The sequence below is a fragment of the Mobula hypostoma genome, chromosome 1 (genome assembly GCF_963921235.1).
Source record: "Mobula hypostoma chromosome 1, sMobHyp1.1, whole genome shotgun sequence".
Lineage (NCBI taxonomy): Eukaryota > Metazoa > Chordata > Chondrichthyes > Myliobatiformes > Myliobatidae > Mobula > Mobula hypostoma.
In genome coordinates this window covers 69,609,038-69,633,178 of record NC_086097.1, presented here as the reverse complement: position 1 = coordinate 69,633,178, position 24,141 = coordinate 69,609,038, and the positions used below count along the sequence as shown (strand labels likewise).

The window sequence follows — 24,141 nt, the reverse complement described above, 5'->3', positions numbered from 1 at the left end:
CAGCCACAGTACAACATTTATAAGTCATTTGGACAGGTTCATGGATAGGAAAGCCTTAGAGTACATATGGGTTAGAATAAATTTACAGTAAAGTCTATTGTAATTTTTTCCAGAAAATGCTTGCAAGGAAATGAATTCCAAGGAAGCATATGGTAACTTATATGTATTTTGATAATAAATGTTACTCCATTACTCAAGAATGGAGATAGGGATAATCCTGAAAACTTACTATGAGTTTCACCTCAGTGGTGAGGAAGCTGCTGAAGAGGATGCTTATGAATACGATTTATGAGCAGTTGGAAAACCATGGCCTAATTAGGGACAGAGAGCATGTCTTTGTGCAGGGCAAGTCAGCCTTACAATCTTAAGTGAGTTTTTCAAGGAGGTAACAAAAGTAACCCATTCAATGTTCAACATTGTTTAATGTCATTTCCAGTATACACTTGTAAAGGAGAACAAAATAATTGTTACTCCAGATACAAAAAAAAGCAAGATATTGATCACAAAAATAATTTTAAAAAACACGGTGTGTATATATACATACACACACACACACACACACACACACAGTGGCATGCGAAAGTTTGGGCACCCCTGGTTAAAATTTAAAATTACTGCAAATAGCTAAGTGAGTAAAAGATCAACTAATTTCCAAAAGAGGCATAAAGTTAAAGATGACGCATTTCTTTAATATTTTAAGCAAGATTACTTTTTTATTTCCATCTTTTACAGTTTCAAAATATCAAAAAAGGAAAAGGGCCCAAAGCAAAAGTTTGGGCACCCTGCATTGTCAGTACATAGTAACACCTCTTTTAGCAAGTATCACAGCTTGTAAACGCTTTTTGTAGCCAGCTAAGAGTCTTTCAATTCTTGTTTGGGGGATTTTTGCCCATTCTTCCTTGCAAAAGGCTTCTAGTTCTGTGAGATTCTTGGGATGTCTTGCATGCACTGCTCTTTTGAGTTCTATTCAAAAGGTTCACAGGAACAGCTAAACAAGCCTGATGCATTTTGGAAACAAGTCCTGTGGACTGATGAAGTTAAAATAGAACTCTTTGGCTGCAATGAGCAAAGGTACATTTGGAGAAAAAAGGAGCAGAATTTCATGAAAAGAACCCCTCTCCAACTGTTAAGCACGGGGGTGGATTGATCATGCTTTGGGCTTGTGTTGCAGCCAGTGGCACGGGGAACATTTACTGGTAGAGAGAAGAAGGTATTCAATTAAATGCCAGCAAATTCTGGAAGCAAACATCACACTGTCTGTAAAAAAGCTGAAGATGAAAAGAGGATGGCTTCTACAACAGGATAATGATCCTAAACACACCTCAAAATCCACAATGTACTACCTCAAGAGGCATAAGCTGAAGGTTTTGCCATGGCCCTCACAGTCCCCTGATCTAAACATCATTGAGAGTCTGTGGATAGACCTCAAAAGAGCAGTGCATGCAAGATGGCCCAAGAATCTCACAGAACTAGAAGCCTTTTGCAAGGAAGAATGGGCGAAAATCCCCCAAACAAGAATTGAAAGACTCTTAGCTGGCTACAAAAACGTTTACAAGCTGTGATACTTGCCAAAGGGGGTGTTACTAAGTACTGCCATGCAGGGTGCCCAAACTTTTGCTTCGGGCCCTTTTCCTTTTTTGTTATTTTGAAACTGTAAAAGGTGGAAATAAAACAGTAATCTTGCTTAAAATATTAAAAAAATGTGCCATCTTTAACTTTATGCCTTTTGGAAATCAGTTCATCTTTTACTCACTTAGCTATTCACAGTAACAGAAATTTTGACCGGGGTGCCCAAACATTTGCGCACACACATGTGCGTGTACGCACATATACATACACACACACACACGTGTAAGATAGCTTAAAAACATTGAGTGCTTGTACTGTATGTCCATAAAGTGACACCAGGTACAGGTGTGTCTGTACATAAGATGACTGACAGGAAATGATTAAGTAGTGGTGGTTGAGGTGTGGAGAAATGGGTTAGTGGGTGCAGGTGTTGATCAGCCTTACTACTTGGGGAAGGTAACTGTTTTTGAATCTGCTGGTCCTGGTGTAGATGCTACATAGCCTCCTCTCTGACAAGAATGTGACTAACAGTCCATGAGCAAGGATTGTGGCTGCAGGTAGAGCTTCATAGATTTTAGTAAGGCATTTGATAAGGCTCCTTACAGGAGGCTCATCCAGAAGATTGAGACGCATGGGACCCTCAATGAATTGGCTGTTTGTATTCAGAGCTGGTTTGTCCATTGAAGGCAGAGGGTAGTGGTGGAGGGGACAGAGAAGTCAGTGACTGGTGGTATTCCATAGGGATCCTTATTGGGACCTCTGCGGTTTTTGATATATACAGATGACCAAGATGAAAACATCCTGATGAAGGGTCTCAACCCAAAACGTCAACTGTTACTCCTTTCCATAGATGCTGCCTGGCCTAGTGAGTTGCTCCAGCATTTTGCGTGTGTTGCTTTGATGAATACGCAGATGTATGGGTTAGTAGGTTTACAGACAATACAAAAACTGGAGATGTGGATAGTGTAAAAGTCTGCCAAAGGATACAACAGGATATAGATCTAAAGGAAGAAATAATAGATGGGGTTTAACTCAGCCATTCATGAAATGTTCCAATTTTAAGATCAAATGTAAAGAAACAGGACACTGTAAATGGCAAGACCCTTAACAGTGTTGATAGGCAAAGGCATCTTAGGGTCCAAGTGCATAACTCATTGAAAATGGCTATACGGGTTGATAGGATGGAGATGAAGGCATAGGACATTTTTGTCTTTATTAGTCAAGAAACTAAGTTCAAGAGTCAGAAGGCTATCTTGCAGTTTTATAAAACTCTAGCTAGCAGCATCTGGAGCACGTCATTCAGTTGCAGTTGCCCCATTATCAGAAGGATGTTGAAGCTTTGGAGAGGGTGCAGAAAAGGCTACCAGGATGCTGCTGCCTGGATTAGGGAGCATGTGCTGTAAGGAGAGGTTGGACAAATTTGGGTTGTTTTCTCTGGAGTAACAGAGATTGAGGGGAAATCTGATAGAGGTTCACAAGTTTATGAGAGCCAGAGATAGTCAATATCTTTTACCAAGGGTTGAATCGTGTAACTCTGAAGGGCATACATTTAAGGTGAGGGGGTGTGTATAAAGGAGGCATTTTTTAAACATGGGGTAGTTACTTGGGATGCACTGAGAGAGGTAGAGGTAGAACAAATTCAGTAGAGAGTATCAATTGAATGAATGTGCAGAAAACGGAAGGATATGGACATTGTACAGGTGAAAAGGAGTTGTTTTACATTGCATTTGATTACTAAATTAAATTAATTCGTCACAACATAGTAGGCTGGAGGACCTGTTCCTGTGCTGGACTGTTCTATGTTCTAATTCTACACTCTGTTGAACTAAGTTAACATACATCCCAATGCTGAAATCAAAAAGAGGAACAAGGTCTGGTTTACACTTTCTTGACAGACATAGATCAGCACCATTACATATGATGCACCTGCACATTGAGTCATCTTGACATCTGCACATTTTTAACTTAGTGGACAAGTATACATTACCTGAACTGTCAGAGCCACCTTCTGGGCTTCCACTAGAATACATTGTAGCTAATTTCCCATCCAAAATGAATCGAAACCATCCATTACTCCCATTTGACAACTCTAAGGCTGCTGCATCACTCCAGATGTATAAACAATCTCTTCCACGAATGATAGACCAATCCCTCCAATGGTATGGCCTACCCTGCTGAATTTCTTTAGCATCTTCTTGAGGCTCATCATCCTAAACAGGAAACACAGACAATTAAAACCTCCTGCCCTGAGATCAGAGACCTCTTTTACTATGGTACCAGATCCAAACTTTCACTGGGAGTCCAGATCCCAACTCATCAGCAAGGTTCAGTGCTTCTCCAAGCCCCTAACACTGGTGCAACTGACAAAATGACCTTTAACAACTCATAAGACACACAATCACACTGAAATTTGAGACATTTTCGACATTCGAATATTGGAAATTACTTAGGATCTTTTTTTAAAAGATAAAAATTATAGGCAGCATCATAGCGTAGTGATTAGCACAACACTATTACAGCACAAGTGACCTAGGCTCAATTCCCACCACTGTCAGTAAGGAGTTTGTACATTTCCCCTGACCATGTGGGTTTCCTCCAGGTGCTCTGGTTTCCTTCCACATTCCAAAGCCGTATGGGATAGTGGTTAATTAGTCACATGGGTGTAACAGGGCGGGCTCATTGCGCCAGACGGGCCTGTTAATGTGCTGTACCTCTAAATAACTAAATAAATGAAATGAATCCCTCCCATCCACACAAATTTTTAAACTAAATTAAATCAAATATATTTTACTTACCTTTCAATAAGCAGTTGTTCTCCCATTCACAAATGATTTACTGTACTTACATTAATTACACTTCGTACAAGCTCTCAAGAATTTAACGCTGAATCACTGGACTCTTGTGGAGAATGCCATCAGCTCAAGTGTCCTTAAGCTGTCATCCTGCTGATGCCAAGCGGCTATTATTGAGCCAGCCATTGTGTCAGTGATCAGGCTTTGGCCTAATGTGGCTAGTGTTAGAGTGGTCAAGTTTAAGCTCAGCAGGCACAGATTAGACCTTAAATCCGAGAAGTTAGAAGCATGAAAAGTGTAGGCAGGATGGTAGTTAAGGTAGTGGAATGCTCCTCCTGCGAGATATGTGATTTCAGGGTACCTAACAGTCTCCCTGATGACTACTGTCTGCAGGAAGTGCACCCAACTTCAGCTTCTGACTGACAAATGTCAAGGAACTGGAGCTGGATGCACTCACAACCATCCAGGAGGCTGAAAGCTTCATATACGTGTCTTTTACTGAGGTGGTCACACCCAGAGTGCAGGTTTCAGATAGTAGATGGGTGACAGCTAAGAGAAATAAGGGGAGTAAGCAGTCAGTACAGGTTTCCGCTGTGGCCATTCCCCTCCACAACTAGTAAACCTATTTGGATACTGCTGGGGGTTTGACCTATCAGAGCTTAGCAGCAGCAGCAGCCAGGCCAGTGGCACTGTAGCAGGTTCTGAGGCTCAGCAGGGAAGGGTGAAGTCAGGCAGAGTGGTAGTGATAGGAAACTTGATAGTTAGGGATGACGGATAAGAGATTCTATGGCTGCAAAAGAGAAACAAAAATTGTGTGTTGCCTCCCAAGTGCTAGGGTCCAGGATGTCTTAGAGCAGCTGCAGAAGTTTCTCAAGAGGGAGGATCAGCAGTCACAGGTCGTGGTGAAAAACTAGCGTCAATGACACAAGTAGAAAGGGAGAAGAAGTCCTGCACAGTGAGTACAGGGAGATAGGGAAAAGGCTGAAGAACAGGATTTCCACGATAGTCATCTCTGGGTTACTACTTTGCCAGGTGCTAGTCAGGGCAGGAAAAGGATAATGGTACAGATTAATGAATGGCCCAGGAAGTGGTGCAGGGTTTCAGATTTCTTCATCATTAGGATCTCTTCTGTGGAAAGTATGACCTAAACAAAAAGGACAGGTTACACCTGAACCCAAGGGGGACCAATATCGTTGTAGGCAGGTTAACTGGAGCTGTTGGGAGCGTTTAAACAAAATTGGCAGGGGGCTGGAAATTGGAGTGATATGACTGAGGACAGGACCATTGGTATACATCTTGATACAATGTGTAGAGTGTGAGGATGGACAGGCAGATGATAGAGCAAAATTGCAGTCAGTGGATGAATTGAAGTATAACAGGAGGGCAAAAATCAAAAAGGGTGATGAATATAGGACTAAAGGTGTTATATTTGAATGCATGCAGTACACGGAATAAGGTAAAAAGACCCTGATGGGAGTTATATACAACAATAGCCAGGTTGTTACATATAAATAACAACAGGAGACAGAAAACGCATGTCAAAAGGGTAATGTTGCGAAAGTCATGGGGGATTTTCAATATGAAGGTAGACTAGGAAAATCAAGTTGGTGCTGGATCCGAAGAGAGGGAAGTTGTAGAATGCCTATGAGATGAATTTTTAAAGCAGCTTGTGCTTGAGCCCACTAGGGGATCAGCTATTCGGGATTGGGTGTTGTGTAATGAACCAGTTTTGATTAAGGCACTTAAGGTAGAGAAATCTTTGGGAGATAGTGATCAGAATATGATCTCATTCACCCTGCAGTTTGAGAGAGAGAAGCAAAAGTCAGATGTATCAGTATTTTTGGAGTAAAAGGAATTACAGATATACGACAGAGCAGCTGGCCAAAGCTGGTTGGATGGGGGCACCATCAGGGATGACAGCAAATGCTGAAGTTTCTGGCAGCAATTCAGAAGGTGCAGGATAGATGAACCTCAAAGATGAAGAAGTATTCTAAGAAGTGGATGAGGCAACCATGTGTGACAAGAGAAGTTAAAGGCAGCATAAAAGCAAAAGAAAGAGCATATGGTAAAGCAAAAACAGAGGGAAGTTAGAGGATTGGAAAGCTTTTAAAAACCAACAGAAAGAAACTAAAAAAAAACATAAGGAGAGAAAGGATGAAATATGAAAATAAGCTAGCCAAAAATATCAAAGAAGATAACCAAAGTTTTTTTCAGGTATATAAACAGTAAAAGAGAGGCCAGAGTGGACATTGATTGGACTGCTGCAAAATGATGCTGGAGAGGTTGTAATGGGGGACAAAGAAATGGCAGACAAATTTAATAAGTATTTTGCATCAGTCTTCACTGTGGAAGATACCAGCAGTATGCCAGAAATTTCAGAGCGTCAGGGGCAGATGTGAATGTAGTTGCTTTACTAATGAGAAGGTGCTTATGGAGCTGAAAGGTATGAAGGTAGATAAGTCAACAGGACCAGATAGACTACACTCCCGGGTTCATATCTGAAAAGACTGTGGCAGCATTAGTAATGATCTTTCAAGTATCACTAGATTCTGGAATGGTTCCAGAGGACAGGAAAACTGCAAATGCCACTCCACAGACAAAAGGAAATTATAGGCCAGTTAGTCTGACTTCAGTGGTTGGGAAGATTTTGGAATCCATTATTAAGAATGAGGTTTCAGGGTACTTAGAGGTGCATGATAAAGAAGGCTTTATCATGCTAGAGTAAGCATGCATTCCTTAAGGAGAAATTTTACATAACAACTCTGTTGGAATTCTTTGAGTAAGTAACAGGCAGGATAGACCAAGGAGAGTCAATGGCTGTTGTTTACTTGGATTTTCAGGAAGCCTTGACAAGGTGCTGCACATGAGGCTGCTTAACAAGGTTAGAGTCCATGGTAATACAGGAAAGTTACTAGCACACAGAGAAGATTAGCTGATCGGCAGGAGGCAAAGAGTCAGAATAAAGGTGGTCTATTCTGGTTGGCTGCTGGTGTCTAGTGGTGTTCCGCAGGAGTTGGTATTGGGAATGCTTCTGTTCACATTATACATCAACGATTTTGATAACGGAATTTTTGGCTTTGTGGCCAAGTTCGCAGATGATAAAGATAAGTGGAGAGGCAAGTAGTGTTGAAGAAGCAGAGAGTCTGCAGGATAGATTGGGAGATTGGGCAAAGAAGTGGCAGAATGCAGTGGAGGGAAATGTATGGTCTTGCACTTTGGCAGAAGGAATAATGGCATGTCTATTTTCTAAACGTGGAGAAAATTCAAAATCAGAAATGCAAAGGAGAGTCCTTGTACATGATTTCCTGAAGGTTCACTTGCAGGTCGACGCGGTGGTAAGGATAGGGTTGGAGGGATAGAAAGTATACGCTCAGTACCAGAAAGGCAACAGAAATAGGAGGACCTGAAGGGAGAGTGCAGGAGCCAAAGGAAACCACAGTTAAGGGTTACTACAGATATAGAATCAGGTGTTGCTCTAGTTTGTATTGGATCTGAAACCGGCAGTGGGGAAGACATGAAATATAGGTAGGTGCAGAAGTGCGAAGGAGAACTGAAATGACTTATAATTGGGAATTTGGGGTGGCCAATGCGGACACAGGTACTCTGTGAATCCAGTTCTTTTTTTTTAAACTTCGTGCCATCTTCATAATGAGAAATATTTGTTGTACAGCATTTGATTACTAAATACTGCCATTAGGGGCCAGCTGGTGGCGCAATGACATTGGCGCCGGACCCGGGAGCGGAGGTTCCCGGGTTCGAAACCAGTTGGGTCTGCTCCCGAGTACACTTTCCATTCGTGCCAGGGTGAGTGCCGAGATCGCAACTCGACCTCGTAAACTGAAGGGAAAAATACTGTGAAAATGTCTGTGTGAGGAGTGGTGTGTCACACCGTCTCTCTCTCGCTCCGCGCCCTGTAAAGGACATCATCACGGACGCATGCACACGCAGACACACAGACACGCACGCACCAAAATAAATAAATAAAAATACTGCCATTAGGCTGGAATCTAGCAGATGAAATGCAATAGAAGTTCACAGATAAAGCTTTAATAGCTCTTGTACTACATAAATGTAGTCCATATCTTTCCCATCAATTGCTAAAATGGGCTTTAAATTATCCAGTACAAATGACTTGTGCAATTTCAGGTTAAAAAATTATGAATAACTACAGACAACTAATTATTTCTGCCATATTTTGCTCAATACCAAATGTCACAGATGAAGCTTTCATTTATTTCATGCCTTATCATTTAAAAATTCGGGAAAAAAAATGTCCTCCAGCTGAGGGATGCCAGATGCACTGATTTTTGAAGTAGAGTTTTGAAATCAACTCTAGGACAGTAAATAAATTTCACTTTAAGAATAGAAGCTTCATTTTCCACAGGACTGTATCTGTTCCAGATAGAAACAGTATCTGAAAGTCACAATATATAGCAAAATAAAAAGATCTGCAGGATAAAAAGATACAAATAATCTGTAGAGAACAATTACACCTCTTGATGTATGGTGAGCTGAATTCAAGGCTTCATTTTATGTTTCTATTATCACAGTAATTCCAAATGTTTGTTAGGAATTGTAAAACTGCAATTGTAAGATGATTTTCTGTCTGAAAATTCATAACATTAAATAAAATATTATCACCTTATCAGGCTTGCAGTCCTCTTCATTCTCATCATCTGAAGATGGTCCTGCCAAAGTGGATACTTTATTGATTACCCCAAGCCTCGCAAGTTGATCCAGAAATAGGTCACCTCCTTTATCTACAAGATCTCTAATGATCTGCAGAGCTAGTAAATGGCCATCATCGTCGTCCTATAACCAAAGAAAATCACACTGCTGCAATATAAATTAAGCTTTATTCTCAAGAGCTTAGTTTTTATGTTTACACTTATATTTTTCCACAATAGGACATGACACAATAAAATCACTGATTGTTCAGCCACTGAAGATAAGTACCCAACTTTAACACTTAAAAAACTAGCATAGCCTTAGAATACAAATCTAGTTCTGTATTGAATATCAAAGTTCAATTAAAGGTATAAAAATGTGGTGTAATACTCAGCTATATTAATTTTTAATTCTAATGCCTTGAATTTATATAGTGATGTAGGCAGTAAAATTTCCTAAGATATTCCATTGGAGACACCAAGATACTACATGAGCAGCTCGTGGCTCAGCCCACCATTTTGGATTGGATGTTGTGCAATGAACCAGAATTGAACCAGAGCTTAAAGTAAAAGAACCCTGAGGGGCAAGTGATTATAACATGATCAAATTCACTCTGAAATTTGAGAAACAGAAGTTTGTCAGATGTATCAGTGTTACAGTGGAGTAAAGGAAATTACAGAAGAGTGAGCCAGAATTGATTAGAAAAGGACACTGGCAGGAATGATGGCAGAGCAGCAACGGCTGGAATTTCTGGAAACAATTCGGAAGGCACAGGATCTATAAATCCTAAAGAGGAAGAAGTATTCCAAAGGCAAGCTGACACAACCATGGCTAAGAGGAGAACCCAAAGCCAACATAAAAGCCAAAGAAAGGGCACATCATTGAGTAAAATTAGTAGGAAGTTAGAGGATTGGGAAGTTTTTAAATACCAACAAAAGGCAACTAAGAAAGTCGTTAAGAAAGTAAAGATGGAACATGGAAGTAAGCTAGCTAGTAATATTACAGAGGATACCAAAATTTCTTCAGGCACATAAAGTATAAAAGAGAGGCAAGAGAAGAAATCGGACCACTGGAAAACGATGCTGGCGAGGTAGTAACAGGGGACAAAGAAATGATGGATACATTAAATAAGTATTTTGCATCAGTCTTCACTGTAGAAAACACTAGCAGTATGGAGGAATTTCCAGGTGCCAGGGGTCATGAAGTGTGCAAATTTACCATGACTGGAGAGAAGGTTCTTGGGAAACTGGAAGGTCTAAAAGATAGATAAGTCACTTGGCCCAGATGGTGTCCACCTAGGCTGAAGAGATTGTACAAGCATTAGCAATGATCTTTCAAGAATCACTAGATTCTGGAACGGTTCCAGAAAACTGGAAAATAGCAAATGTCACTCCACTCTTCAAGAAGGGAGAGAGGCAGAAGAAAGGAAATTATAGTCTGACTTCAGTGGTTGGGAAGATGTTGGTGTCGTTGTTAAGGATGTGGTTTTGGGGTGCTTGGAGGCACTTGATAAAATAGGCCACAGGCAGCATGGTTTCCTCTTGCCTGACAAATCTGTTGGAATTCTTTGAGAAATAACAAGCAGGATAGTCAAAGAAAAATCAGTGGATGTTGTGTACTTGAAGTTTCAGAAGACCTTGACTAAGTGCCACAAATGAGGCTGCTTAACAAGCTACAAGCCCATGGTATTACAGGGAAGATTCTAGCATGGATAAAGCAGTGGCCGATTGGCAGGAGGCAAAGAGTGGGAATAAAGGGAGCCTTCTCTGATTGGGGGCCAATGACTTGTCATGTTCCTCAGGGGTCTGTGTTAGGACCAATTCTTTTTATGCTATGTGGCAATGATTTGGATGATGGAATTGATGGTTTTGATGCAAAGTTTGCAGCTGATACAAAGACAAGTGGAGGGGCAGGCAGTTTTGAGGAAATAGGGAGGCTATAGAAATACTTAGATGAGGAGAATGGGCAAAGAAGTGGCAGATGGAGCGGTGTGCCACAGGGGCCCGCAACTGTTCACGATATACATTAACGATCTGGAAGGGGGGACTGAGTGCAGTGTACCTAAGTTTGCGGATGATACTAAATTGAGTGGATAAGCAAATTGTGCAGAAGATACAGAGAGTTTGGAGAGAGATAAAGATAGGTTAAGTGAGTGGGCAAGGGTCTGGCAGATGGAGTACAATGTTGGTAAATGTGAGGTCACTTTGGAAGGAAGTGTATGGTCATGCACTTCTGTAGAAGAAATGAAAGGAGTGACTATTTTCTAAATGGCAAGAAAATACAAAAATCTGAGGCACTGCCCAAATCTCCTTTATGCTATGCTCCCTTTATTTAAAAAAACAATAAAAATATTGTTGAAAAAAAAATCTGAGGCACAAAGGAATTTGGAGTCCTTGTGCAAGATTCTCTAAAGGCTAATTTGTAGGTTGTGTCTGTGGTGAGGAAGGCAAATGCAATGTTATCATTCATTTCAAGGGGACTAGAATATAAAAGCAAGTATGTAATCCTGAGACTTTATAAAGCAGTGGTGAGGCCTCACTTGGAGTATTGTGTGCAGTTTTGGTCTCCTCATCTTAGGATGTGCTGAAACTGAAGAGGGTTCAAAGGAGGTTCACCAAAATCATTCCGGGATTAAACGGTTTATCACATGAAGAGCATTTGGAGGCTCTAGGCCTGTATTCACTGGAATTTAGAAGAATGAGCGGTGACCTCGTTGAGACCTATCGAATGGTGAAAGGCCTTGATAGAGTGGAAGTGGAAAGGATGTTTTCCCTGGTGGGAGGGTCTAAGACCAGAGGGACAAACTCAAAATAGAGGGGCATCCTTTTAGATTGGAGGTGAGGAGGAATTTCTTCAGCCAGGGAGTGGTGAATATGTGGAATTCGTTACCACAGGCAGCTGTGGAGGCCAAGTCTTTATGTATATTTAAAGCAGAGATTAATAGATTCTTGATTGGTCAGGACATGAAGGGTTACGGGGAGAAGACAGGAGGTTGGGGCTCAGAGGAAAAATGGATCAGCTATGATGAAATAGTGGAGCAGGCTCAATGGGCCAAATGACCAAGTTCTGCTCCTATATCTTATGGTCTTAAAAACTTTAGTATACTTTACTCACCATTAATGCTACCACTTTTCATGTTATCGAGAAACTTATTAATCCAATGTTCACAATGTTACATTTATTAAAAAAACATCAAGGAGGCAGATCTGATCCCTGTGGCACACTGATCACTGGCAATAGCACCAACCACCATTACACTGACTTACCTTGGATCCCATGGGCTCCAAATTTTTGGACCAGAATTCCATTGTCCTTTTAAGCCACATCAACTACAATTTCCTTACTAAAGTTATTTAGCTGCCTCTTTAAGAGGCTTCAATTGCCAGAAAGCATTACCCACCCACAGTCATCCTGACTATCCATGACCAATTCCTAGCTTTCCAAATATTGATTAATCCTGTCCCTCAGAACAATTGTTTCAATAATTTCCCAAGCCTTTATGAATACAAAGAGCAATCCATCATGGTATAAGTGTGCTTATCTACTTTCAGACTGTTTGTGTCAAATGGCTCCCTGTTGTGTGCTATCTTGGAGCGTTCCCTATTTATATACTTCCACCTTGTGATTTCAGAACCAATTCCTCCTTGCAGGTTTCAAGGGAATGATTTCAAGGAATGAAGGGGTTAACATGAAGAGAATTTGGCAGCTTTAGGCCTGTACTCATTGGAATTTAGAAGAATGCTGGGGGTGGGGTGAAAGAAATCTCATTAAAACCAACCTAATGTTGAAAGAACTAGATAAGGTGGATGTGGAGAGGCTGTTTCCTATGCTGGGGGTATCCAGAACAAGAGGGCACAGCCTCAAAAATGAGGGGAACCTTTTAGAACAGAGGTAAGGAGGATTTTTTTTTTAGCCAGAGAGTGGTGCATCAGTGGAATGCTCTGCTACAGACTGAGGTGGAGGCCAAATCCCTGGGTATACTTATAGCAGAAGTTGACAGTTTCCTGATTGGTCAGGGCATCAAAGGATATGGCGAGAAGGCAGATGTATGGGGTTGAGTGGGATCCGGGATCAGCCATAATGGAATGGCCGAATTCTGCTCCTGTGTCTTATGGTCTTATAAGAGAATGTTTGTTGTCCATGATCATTTACTCTTAAGTACTTAAATATTTGAATATACTTAGCAACCCTCACAACATGCTGGAGGGACTCAGCAGGTCGGGCAGCATCCCTGGAAACGATCAGTCAACGTTTCGGGCCAGAACCCTTCATCAGGACTGCTGCAGGACCCGATGAGGGGTTCCGGCCCAAAACGTTGACTGATCGTTTCCACGGATGCTGCCAGACCTGCTGAGTCCCTCCAGCATGTTGTCAGTGTTGCTTTGACCCCAGCATCTGCAGAATATTTTGTGTTTTGAATATACTTATTAAGGTGTATTAATATTCATGGAACATGACAGGGCTTATGTTTATAAGGGTGCATTCGACACAAAGAAAAGCATCGCAGCGGTATTTCTGTTTATTGTTATCCATGGGAAATCCATGTCCTACCCTTTACAGATAAAGATTTAGCATTAACATTCACATTGCTTCATGGAGATTATCAGCTCAGTAAACATACTTAAAATATGCAATGACGATTTTAACATATTACATTTAATCGGCCTATGTGACCCATCTTGCTTTTCCACAATAATAATTTAATTCAACTTTTTGTCTTAGATTTAACCTTTTGAAATGGGCACCAGAAGATACCTGATAAACTAATATTAATTGATATCCAGTATATAAAAGTATTTAAACTCTGCTGTAAATGAGATTTTATTTTTTAAACACACAGTCTGACCTCTTGATCCAGGACTGTGGCTGTAATTTCTACCAAAACTGTAGGCAAGTTGTGGCCAGCATCTGAATCACACACTTCCTTCAGAAGTGCCTCAGAACAATAATGTACCATCTTTCGAACAAGAGCAAGACTTGCTTTCCTGGAAACACAAGGGAAAATAAATATTGGTAACATGAAATTAGAGACAAATTGAATAACTGTTGAGAATCAAATAAAATTATATTTCAAAGTACCGTTATCAATCATTATCTCACAAAGTGGCATGCCTATTTCAATACATTTTCAGTAAAATATCGTCTAAACAGAATTTAATATATCTTGCCACCGTTTGCCATGTCAACAGCACTGCAGCCAATAAAAAAAATTGGAAAATGTACATACTATAAACTATCGAACAGTAATTTTGAAAAGTTGAGTTCAATTACATTGCAGGTAAGTACTGAAGGAAACCAAGAAAAAAAGCAAACAACTGGAGGAGAAATTTGACAATAACAATGCTGTTGGTAATCATGGAATTTCAACTCGCTGGGTAATAATGCAGTTGTATATTTTTGGCCAAAGGAATTTCTAAATATTGTACACAGTTTCAAAATTAATGACAAAATATAAACTATATTGACTGTACTTGAAACAAACACAAAGTAAAATTCTGAATCAGAGTCAGGTTTAATATCACAGGCATGTGTATGAAATTTGCTGTTAGCGGGAGTAGTACATTGCAATACATATTAACAAAAACCAAAAATTAAGTACATAGAAACTAAGAAAAGTTACATTAAATAAGTAGTGCAAAAAGAGAGGGGAAAAAAGTAATGAGGTAGTGTTCATGGGTTCAATGTCCATTCAGAAATCTGCTGGCAAAGGAGAAGCAGCTGCTCCTGAATCGTTGAGTGTGAGCCTTCAGGTTCCTGTACCTCCTCCCTGATGGTAGCAACGAGAAGAGGACATGTCCCGAGTGATGGGGGTCCTTAATGATGGATGCCACCTTTTTGAGGCAACGCTCCTTGAAGATGACCTGGATGCTGGGGAGGCTAGTGCCCATGATGGAACTGACTGGGATCACAATTTTCTGCTGCTTATTTTGATCCTATGCAGTGCCACCCTCACACCATATGGTGATACAGCCAGTTAGAATGTTCTCCACTTAATCAGCGAGTTGTTTGTTATGTCTCCCCTCTTGCTGTGAAATGGGGCCAACTCTTTTTCCCTCCTTAGGGAGAGAGAGAGAGCCTGTGGTATGTTAAATTACCGGGTGAATGAGCAGTCTTTGGGGTACTGCAAGTCTGTGTCTTAAATGATGCTTTGTTGCATGCTCGAGTGCTCGGTGATGGGGCACCGAGGCTATTGCTGCTGGTGGGGACAGGGGAATCGTTGCTTTGTTGCTGCTTATGCGTGGGTGGGGGGAGCTGGGCAGGGTTGGGGTTCTAACATTTAACTATCATTCATTCTTTGGGGCACTCTGTTTTCGTGGATGGTTGTGAAGAAAAAGTATTTCAGGCTGTATATTGTATACATTTCTCTGACATTGAATGTACCTTTGAAACATTTGTACAGATTTGAGAGTGTCTTTGGTGACATACCAAATCTCCTCAAACTTCTAAAGAAATAGAGCTGCTGTTGTGCCTTCTTTATAACTACATCAATATGTTGGGGCCAGGATAGATCTTCAGAGATGACAACACCCAGGAACTCAAAATTGCTCACCCTTTCCACTTCCGATCCCTCTATGCGGACCGGTGCATGTTCTTATCCCTTCTGAAGTCCACAATCAGTTCTTTGGTGTTACTGAAACTAAGCGCAATGTTTTGTTGGTGTAACAGCACTCAACCAGCTGATCTATCTCCCTTCTTTTCATCACCATTTGATTTTCTGCCAACAATAGTTGTGTTGACAGCTATTTGACAGATGGCATTTGGGCTGTGCCTAGCCACACAGTCATGGACGTAGAGACAGTACAACAGTGGCTAAGCACACACCCTTTGAGGTGCGCCAGTGCCGATTACCAGCAAGGTGGAGATGTTATTAAAGCTCATTTGCAATATTACCTTTCACTAAAAAATGTAAATTATCAGCCCAGGAAGCCAAGCAATTTGGAAATCAAAACATAAAGCTACAATTTTCTATTATTTCCTTCCATTCAAAAGTATTTTTAAAAAATGTTTCAAAACAAAAAGTGAGTAACCTTTTCATTTTTTTTTTATGAGTATCAATTGACATTTTCAGTATTTTATGGGTATTTCCCAGTATGGGGAGAGAAACTACATAGCAATGCGGAAATCCAAAAAAAAAACATAATGCAATTGAACTTCTATTTATTCCTTTACCACTTCTTCTTCTTTCAAATATGATTCAGTTACTATAGGGGTGTTTTTGAGCTGATTGTGTACTGTGGTATTTTGCTGTCTCCAAGGGAGTTCAGTGAGGTTTCGAACGGTGTGTGGCCTGGAGGCAAGGAAGCAAAGATGGAGCATGAGCCCGTGTTGGACTCAATTTCTCGACAATTAAAGGTGCGAAAAAAGATTGAAATCAACGAGAATGAAAATGGAAGGTGAACAGGTGTTCAGATTCATCTGCCTGCCTGCCTCCAGAGGAAAGTGCCTGATTTGATCAGTCTCTCCCTCCCTCCTTCTCACTTGCTGCTGCTGGAGGATGGTGCCAAAGTCCTGGGTCTTGGGCAAGGTTTAACCAAAGCAGTTTGTGGAGAGGACTCTGTAGTTCATGTTATGATGTGTTTCTGGTTGCTCTTTTTTTTTGTTGCTATTTTGTGTAATTTTGATCGGGACAGAATGGCTCTGTGGCCTGCAGTCAACAGACAACACAGCGCTAGGATTAACTGAACTCAGCTGAAAATGAACAATCCTGGACTGTTTTGACGACTTAGTGATTTGATGTTTTATATTTTGTTTTTCACTTTTTTTTGCTATTTGCATGATTTGTCCTTTTTCTTTGTACATTAGAGGTTTGATATTTTCGTTTGAATGGGTTCCATGGTTTTTTCTGTTTCATGGTTGACTGTGCGAAGACTCAGGGTTATATACCACGTACATACTTTGATAATAAATGTACTTTGAATCTTTGAATCAGGTGGCTTGTTTGGAAATAAAAAGAAACTTTTAAAAATTTATCCATTTAAATTTCTCTATATTTATCTTCCCCTCTCCTATTGGGCAGGAGATACAAAAGTCTGAAAGCATGTATCACCAGGCTCAAGGACGCCTTCTATCCCAGGGTTATTAAACTCTTGAACAGACCTCTTGTACAATAAGATGGACTTGACTTTGAAATTATAATTTATCTGCATTGCACTCTCAGTGGCAATCTATTCTGCATTATTATTGTTTTACCATGTTCTACCTCAGTGCATTGTGTAATGATCTGATCTATTTGAACTGTTTGAAAGTCAAACTTTTCAATATAATTTGGCATAAGTGACAATTAACAAATACCAATACCATTTTTTTTCATGGGGTTTTGTTGAAAAGGCCAGAACTTATTGCATATCCTTAGGCGCCCATTATAAACTAGTGCGAATCATTTTACCCAAATCATTACAAATCTTTAGGTGAAGGTAACATATCAATTTCAGACAACTTTGTAGCTTGCTGGGTTACTTCAGAAGCATTTAAGAGTCAACCACATCACTGTGGGCTTGTGCTTATTAATTGCTAGACCAAATGAAGTTCACAAAATTCCTTCCATAAAAGGCATTACTGCATGTTTTATTAAAAGCTTGACTTTTTGTTGTTATTACTAACTTGCAGATCAACTGAATTTAAAGTCCACACCTGCTCTGGTGAATTCCAACTTCTGTCTCTGGAGTGTTAGTTCAACCATCTGATTCTCATCTAGAAACTTAATGACTTCAATACCACATGAGACAGTGTGTAACAATATTTCAGTGTACCACACATTTTCCAGAGCACCAATAGCAGAGGAAAAACAACGCAATAAAGGAAAACCCTCATGATAGGCTGGCAGTAGAAAAGCACACAACAGTTGAAATGATAGGGAAACAACAATTTAGAGATCCACTCGACATGATCATGTTGTAGAGCAGGTGGGTGAGGTGGGGAGGGGGAGGGGTGTGAAAATTAGGTTTGTCTACAGACTAGATTTCTCTACATACAATGTGTTTGTGTGTAGAGAAATTTAACTTTCACACCACTCCCCCACTCCATCCACCTGCTCCATGGCATTATCATGTTGAGTGGATTTCTAAATTCTCTACAGACTGGATTTCTCTACACACACCTATTATGTGCCTTTTGAAGATGGCCTCGATGCTGGGGAGGCTAGTGCCCATGATGGAGCAGGCTGAGTTTGCAACCTTCTGCAGCTTTTCTGATCCAGCGCAGTGACCCTTACATACCAAATGGTGATGCAACCAGTTAGAACGCTCTCCACGGTATACCTGTAGAAATTTGCGAGTCTTCGGTAACATACCAAATCTTCTCAAACTCCTAATGAAATATAGATGATGTTCTGCCTTCTTTGTAATTCCATCAATATGCTTGGCACAGGATAGATTTTCAGAGATGTTGACACCCAGCAACTTGAAACTACTCACTCATTAAACTGCCCATCCCTCCATGAGGACTGCTGGGTGTTCCCTCAATTCCTGACGTCTATAATCAATTCCTTGGTCTTATTGATGTTTAATGCAAGGTTGTTATTGTGGATTAGATTTATTCTCCATTGCAAAGCGTACATAACAAGCATTGAACTCATCTGGGAGTGAAACGTCACAGCTATTCATGATGTTAGATTTCACTTTGTAGAAAGTAATGTCCTGCAAACCATGCCAGAGCTGACTTGCATCAACTCCATCTCTAAATTCAATCGGAATTGATTTTTCCCTTCTTAAAATAGCCTTCAGTAGATACCTGGTCTTCTTGTGTAGTTCTGGATGATCAGTCGAACACCACAGACCTCGTCCTCAGCAGATTGTGAATTAATGGCTCATCCATGGCTTTGGTTTGGGTATATCCTCAAAGGTACACACTCATCCATTTAGGTCTTGAAGTCAGTGACAAATGTCCATATTCATTCAGATTCAAAGATGAATCCCTGAATATTGTCCAGTCCACCAATTCAAAGCAGTCCTGTAAGTACTTCTCCGCCTCTCTTGGTCCTCACTACTGGTGCTACGGTCTTCAGTCTCTACCTATACGATGGGAGCAGAGTACAGCCAGGTGATCGGACTTGCCAAAGTGCAGGCATGGAATGGCATGATAAGCATTCTTGATGGTGGTATAATTCTGGTCAAGAGGTTGGCTCTTCAGTTTCCACAGGTGATTGGTTGGTGGCAGTTGGTCAGAGACTTCAAGCTGGCCTGGTTGAAATCTCCTGCAATGATCAGGAAGGCAACAAGGTGTGTTGTTTTGGGGCTGCTGATCGTGGTGCTCAGCTCCTCCAGTGCCTGCCTGATGGTCAGGGTGGAATGTACACTACTACCATGATGACAGCAGAAAACTCCCTTGGCAGATAAAATGAATGTCGCTTGACTGAATCAGAACGTCTACGTACCACAACGAGTTAATCGTGAACCTTATTCTACTCCTTTACCTTTAAGAAACTCAACGATTCTGCCTATGTTATGGGTGGTGAAGTTCTCAGGCTGCAGTGCTGCATCCGAAATGTAAGATAAGGTATGCCAAGTCTCCATCAAGCAAAGACCTTGCCCATCTTCTATGGCTCCAAAGGTGTCCTCTTTGGTCTTTAAGGGGCCCTATTCTATCTCGAGTACTCTTTTTTCCCCTTAATATTCTTATAAAGTATTTTTGGAGCTTCTTTATACTTCTCTGCCAAAGTTATCTCATATCACCCTTTTGATTTCCCAACTTCCTTCTTGAGCAGCCCTTTCACTACATATGTAACTTCTGCCAATGTGCACAACTTCTGGCAACTCACCACCATCCCCCCCCCACCTCATTAAGAATGTTTTGTAGCCACTCTGTGACATCTTGAACCCCAGCACCAAGTAGGCAACAACCATCCAAGATTCCCTTTTGTTGCCACAGAATCTCCTGCCCATCCCCCAACTATTAAGTCCCCTATCATTACCATATATAACCATATAACAATTACAGCATGGAAACAGGCCATCTCGGCCCTTCTAATCCGTGCCAAACTCCTACTGTCACCTAGTCCCACCGACCTGCACTTGATCCATAACCCTCCATTCCTTTCCTGTCCATATATCTATCCAATATAACTTTAAACGACAACATCAAACCTGCCTCAACCACTTCTGCTGGAAGTTCGTTCCACACAGCCACCACTCTCTGAGTAAAGAAGTTCCCCTTCATGTTACCCCTAAACTTTTGCCCTTTAACTCTCAACTCATGTCCTCTTGTTTGAATCTCCCCACCCCCCCACTCTCAATGGGAAAAGCCTATCCACGTCAACTCTATCAATCCCCCTCATAATTTTAAACACCTCTATCAAGTCCCCTCTCAACCTTCTACGCTCCAAAGAATAAAGACCTAACTTGTTCAACTTTTCTCTGTAACCCAGGAGATGAAACCCAGGCAACATTTTAGTAAACCTCCTCTGTCCTCTCTCAATTTTATTGACATCTTTCCTATAATAATTACAGTCCTTTCTGCCTTCCCCTTTCCCTACTGAATCTCAGAGCCAGTCCTGGCTACTGCTGAATGGTCATCCCACCAACAGTATCCAAAATGCTATGTAGTGAATTCTGATTAATTGGGCCATCCATTAATCGACAGCTGCTTATTTAGGACAACTCTTAAAGAACAAACAATAATCAAGAAAATAGCTGAGATTATTTTTGCTCATTTGGGACACTATGCCACTTAATTAAGACAGGAGACAGTTGCTGAACAGTTCCTTAGTGGCATTAGTTGCATGCACTTGTGTGGCCGTTAGACACTAGATAGACAGATATTTTATTGATCCCAAAAGAAATTACAGTGTCACAGTAGCATTACAAGTGCTTAGAGTGAACAGTTTTTAAGTAGATTCAGTTGTGTGTGTTTGTGATCAAAAAGCAGAGATTTCTATCACTGATAGTTGGTGAGAAATAAGCAGTAGGACAATTCAGAACTGTTCTGCTCAATGCCAACCATTCAGGCTTGGAGATACTAGAAACAGCCAGGAGTGAAAATAAAATGATTTCACTACTTCAAGTTAGGAACTAAGAAGAATCTGAAGGAATTGACAATCATATTGAATGTTACAATGAGAATGAAGATTTGGAGGATGCAATCATTGAAAGGACTGCATGAAGACAGTCCATTATCTATACTGGATGTCTCGCTGATTTTGTTCATTTACAGTCAATCAAAAGAACACTGCAGTGTATGCTGGAGATTCCTCTATTGGTTAACTATCGGAAACTGATACATTGTTTTATAGTATTGTAGTGGTATTGATAGCGTTCTAATCTGTTCTGTATTTCACTTAAATACATAATTTGTTACCAAGTTTGTCTTTTTTGTATTTTGAAACTTTAGCTAATTGGGGCAGCCACTTAATAGGGCTAAAGCGTAGTGGGCCCAGTGTGTCCCAATTTACTGGTATCCATTGTACTTGCTTTCGAGAGGAATCACTACATGAGAATCTTACATTATCCCCTTATCTCATTTTCCTGTCCTGTGCAACATATGAATGTATGAAACATTGCACCAATTGTGATGTCATTAGATGCACATCTGATACCAAAAAGATTGTTAGGCACAATAATGTTAATAGGAAGTGCCAAGACCAATTTCACAGCAGGTATAATTTCAGCTTGTGATATGAAATGCTTTTAATAAAATGTTATATAATTTTCATATAACGATGATGAAGATCAATTACTAGTTTGTATTTTACAAAACTGCACATGTTCCTGTCTTCAACACTTCACTCAAGTGACTTGCCCATAGCGGGAGAAGGACAATTACAATGCTTTGCAAACATAAATAGAATATGTCCATCAGTGACAGAAGCAGAGGAACAAATCCTCAGACAAACTAATCAAATCCATAAAATTATTTGGACTTCAAGCAACATGAAGTTGCATTAAAAATATACAACAGAATGCCACATGAACATTATTAACTTAAGGTACACTCCCTTGGGACTGGCTTGGTATGTTACACAGTTGGTTCGCGAAGACTCATATTAGGTTGATCATAAATCTACAGTTGGAGAATGAACTAACACACTTATATTTAAAATGAATAGATTATACAATCTTAAATAAGCTTATGTACCAGTTCCTGCAGTTGTATCTAACTTCAGTAAGTACATGTGATTGTCTCATTATTGATTACACTTTCATATTAGACAATGATCGATTTGCATGTTAAAAACTTTTAATTTTTTTTTCTTAGTCTTTCCAAAGGAGGATGGAGATTTTAAGAAATACACACCTGATGGATGGTAACATTGTCTGTTGAAATGTCTGTGCAAAAACCGGCAACAATCTTTTCAAGTATAGTGGGGCCATTTCAGGATCTCCTTTTGGTTCATTTCCATCTTCATCCTCTCTGTTAGCATCTTTCTTTTTCTTATCCTCTCCTTTATTTACAGGACACATCCAGTCTCCTGAAACCAATACATTTTATGCATGTTTCTTTCTGTTAAGAGAGTTTGTAAGCTTTTCCACTGGGAGAAACTTTAAAGCCAAGGAACAGAATGGCATGGCTCAGGAACTTTCTCTCTAAAGTGTTCCTTCCTTGATTCAGATGCCCCTTAAAAGCTCTACCTGTACATTTCCTTACACTGTTCAGTGTCAGATTTTATTCAAAAATATTCCTGAGATTCTAGCAAGTGTTACTATTTTAAGCTATTACACAAACAGATAGAGTTGTTTAAGTTAAGTTGCTGAGTAGAACAACAGGCTTAAGTTCCTTGGAGCTTAAAAAAAAAGTGACCCTATCATGTAACCAATTCAATAAATTTTAATTTTCAAAATTCAATTAATTCCAAAGCAGAAATCATTATTATCTCAAATGAATTCAAATAATCAATATTTTGATTTTAATCTGCTAAGATTTCAAACCTGGAGACTGCAATATGGCCACAACCTCACTGTGACCTCTCTCTCGTGCCTTATCCAGAGGGGTTTTACCATCTTCATCACGGAGATCTGGATTTGCTCCATGTCTTAACAGAGTCTAGCAAAAATGAAAACAGCAACCTTTAAGTATTTCATAAATTAAAAGCTCCTGCCATTGACTAATATGCAAAACAAATGTTTTTCAAATATAAATAATAAATACACAAAATTTTGTCTGATACACTTGAATAAACATTCCTGTTTGGAAATTAACCATCAATGAACAATTTTAAATTCTCAGTGGGGGGAAAAATAGAGTTGATTTGATCAGCATGTAATCGTACAACAACTGACCACTTACAAATCTACACAGGAGTGAAAACATAAAGGCAAGCAAGCACCTTCAAATGCCCACAACAAAAAGTTGACCTGTCTGTAGCTATACAGATCTATGGCTGGTTTTCAAATGTTCCTTATTCCTGCATTGTTCCCAGCTCTACAATTGATAATAAATACAGAAAGGCAGAATAGAAGGAAACATAATTCAACGCTTAGAATGGATTATAAAATTAAAATTGGGCATAGGTTTAAGATAATTAAAGTGTGCTAATAAAACAACTTCACAACTTGGGTACCACAATAAGATACTTTCATTTTAACAGTTCATTAAGTAACATTTCAGTGTGCAAGGGTGAAAATTCTAAATATTGCGTTTCTTCTCATTCATGGTTTCCAGTATCTGGTACTACCCTGATGTGTTCAAACCATACACTATCTATGGCTATATGATGGGGAGAGCAAAGTTTCTTTCCAATTATGTATAATCATTGCACCTTCTGCAATCTGAAAAGCTACCCTCAAAAACTGAATTGCCACATTAAACCCCTGCTTCTGTGTCAAAATAAAATGTGAATATCTTATTAATCCACATCAAACAGAGAGAACCAACAATGACCCCGGATTGCATCATATTATGTACCCGTCTGATCTAAGTAGCATCCAACCATTCTTATTCTTTGGAGCAGTTTTTTGTCCCTAAACTAATGACCCAATCTACTTTTTAATCCTATGATAAATACGTGATTTTTTAAAGAATGAAACACATTATCAGAAAAAATAGTAAGACTCAGCATTTTTAAAAATCTATTATTTTATCTACCCTTTCAGTCATCATATCAAAAATATGATTATAGTTCTCAAATAGGTTTCTTTAAACATACCAGTAATCTTTGATTATTCTTTCACTTCAAAGAGCT

The 24,141-nt window shown here is 39.9% G+C and overlaps 1 protein-coding gene across 3 annotated transcripts in view; it reads right to left on the bottom strand.

Moving 5' to 3' along the window:
• The window catches only part of hectd1 (HECT domain containing 1), a 92,199-nt gene that overhangs the window by 33,503 nt on the left and 34,555 nt on the right, over positions 1-24,141 (bottom strand). For all 3 annotated transcript variants that reach the window (XM_063050424.1, XM_063050407.1, XM_063050416.1), the window contains exons 9-13: positions 22,889-23,003; positions 22,257-22,431; positions 13,876-14,014; positions 9,003-9,173; positions 3,557-3,779 (exon numbers count right to left, since the gene is read on the bottom strand). In XM_063050424.1, coding sequence (XP_062906494.1) covers positions 3,557-3,779; positions 9,003-9,173; positions 13,876-14,014; positions 22,257-22,431; positions 22,889-23,003 — 823 coding nt within the window. The remainder of the gene's footprint in view (positions 1-3,556; positions 3,780-9,002; positions 9,174-13,875; positions 14,015-22,256; positions 22,432-22,888; positions 23,004-24,141) is intronic.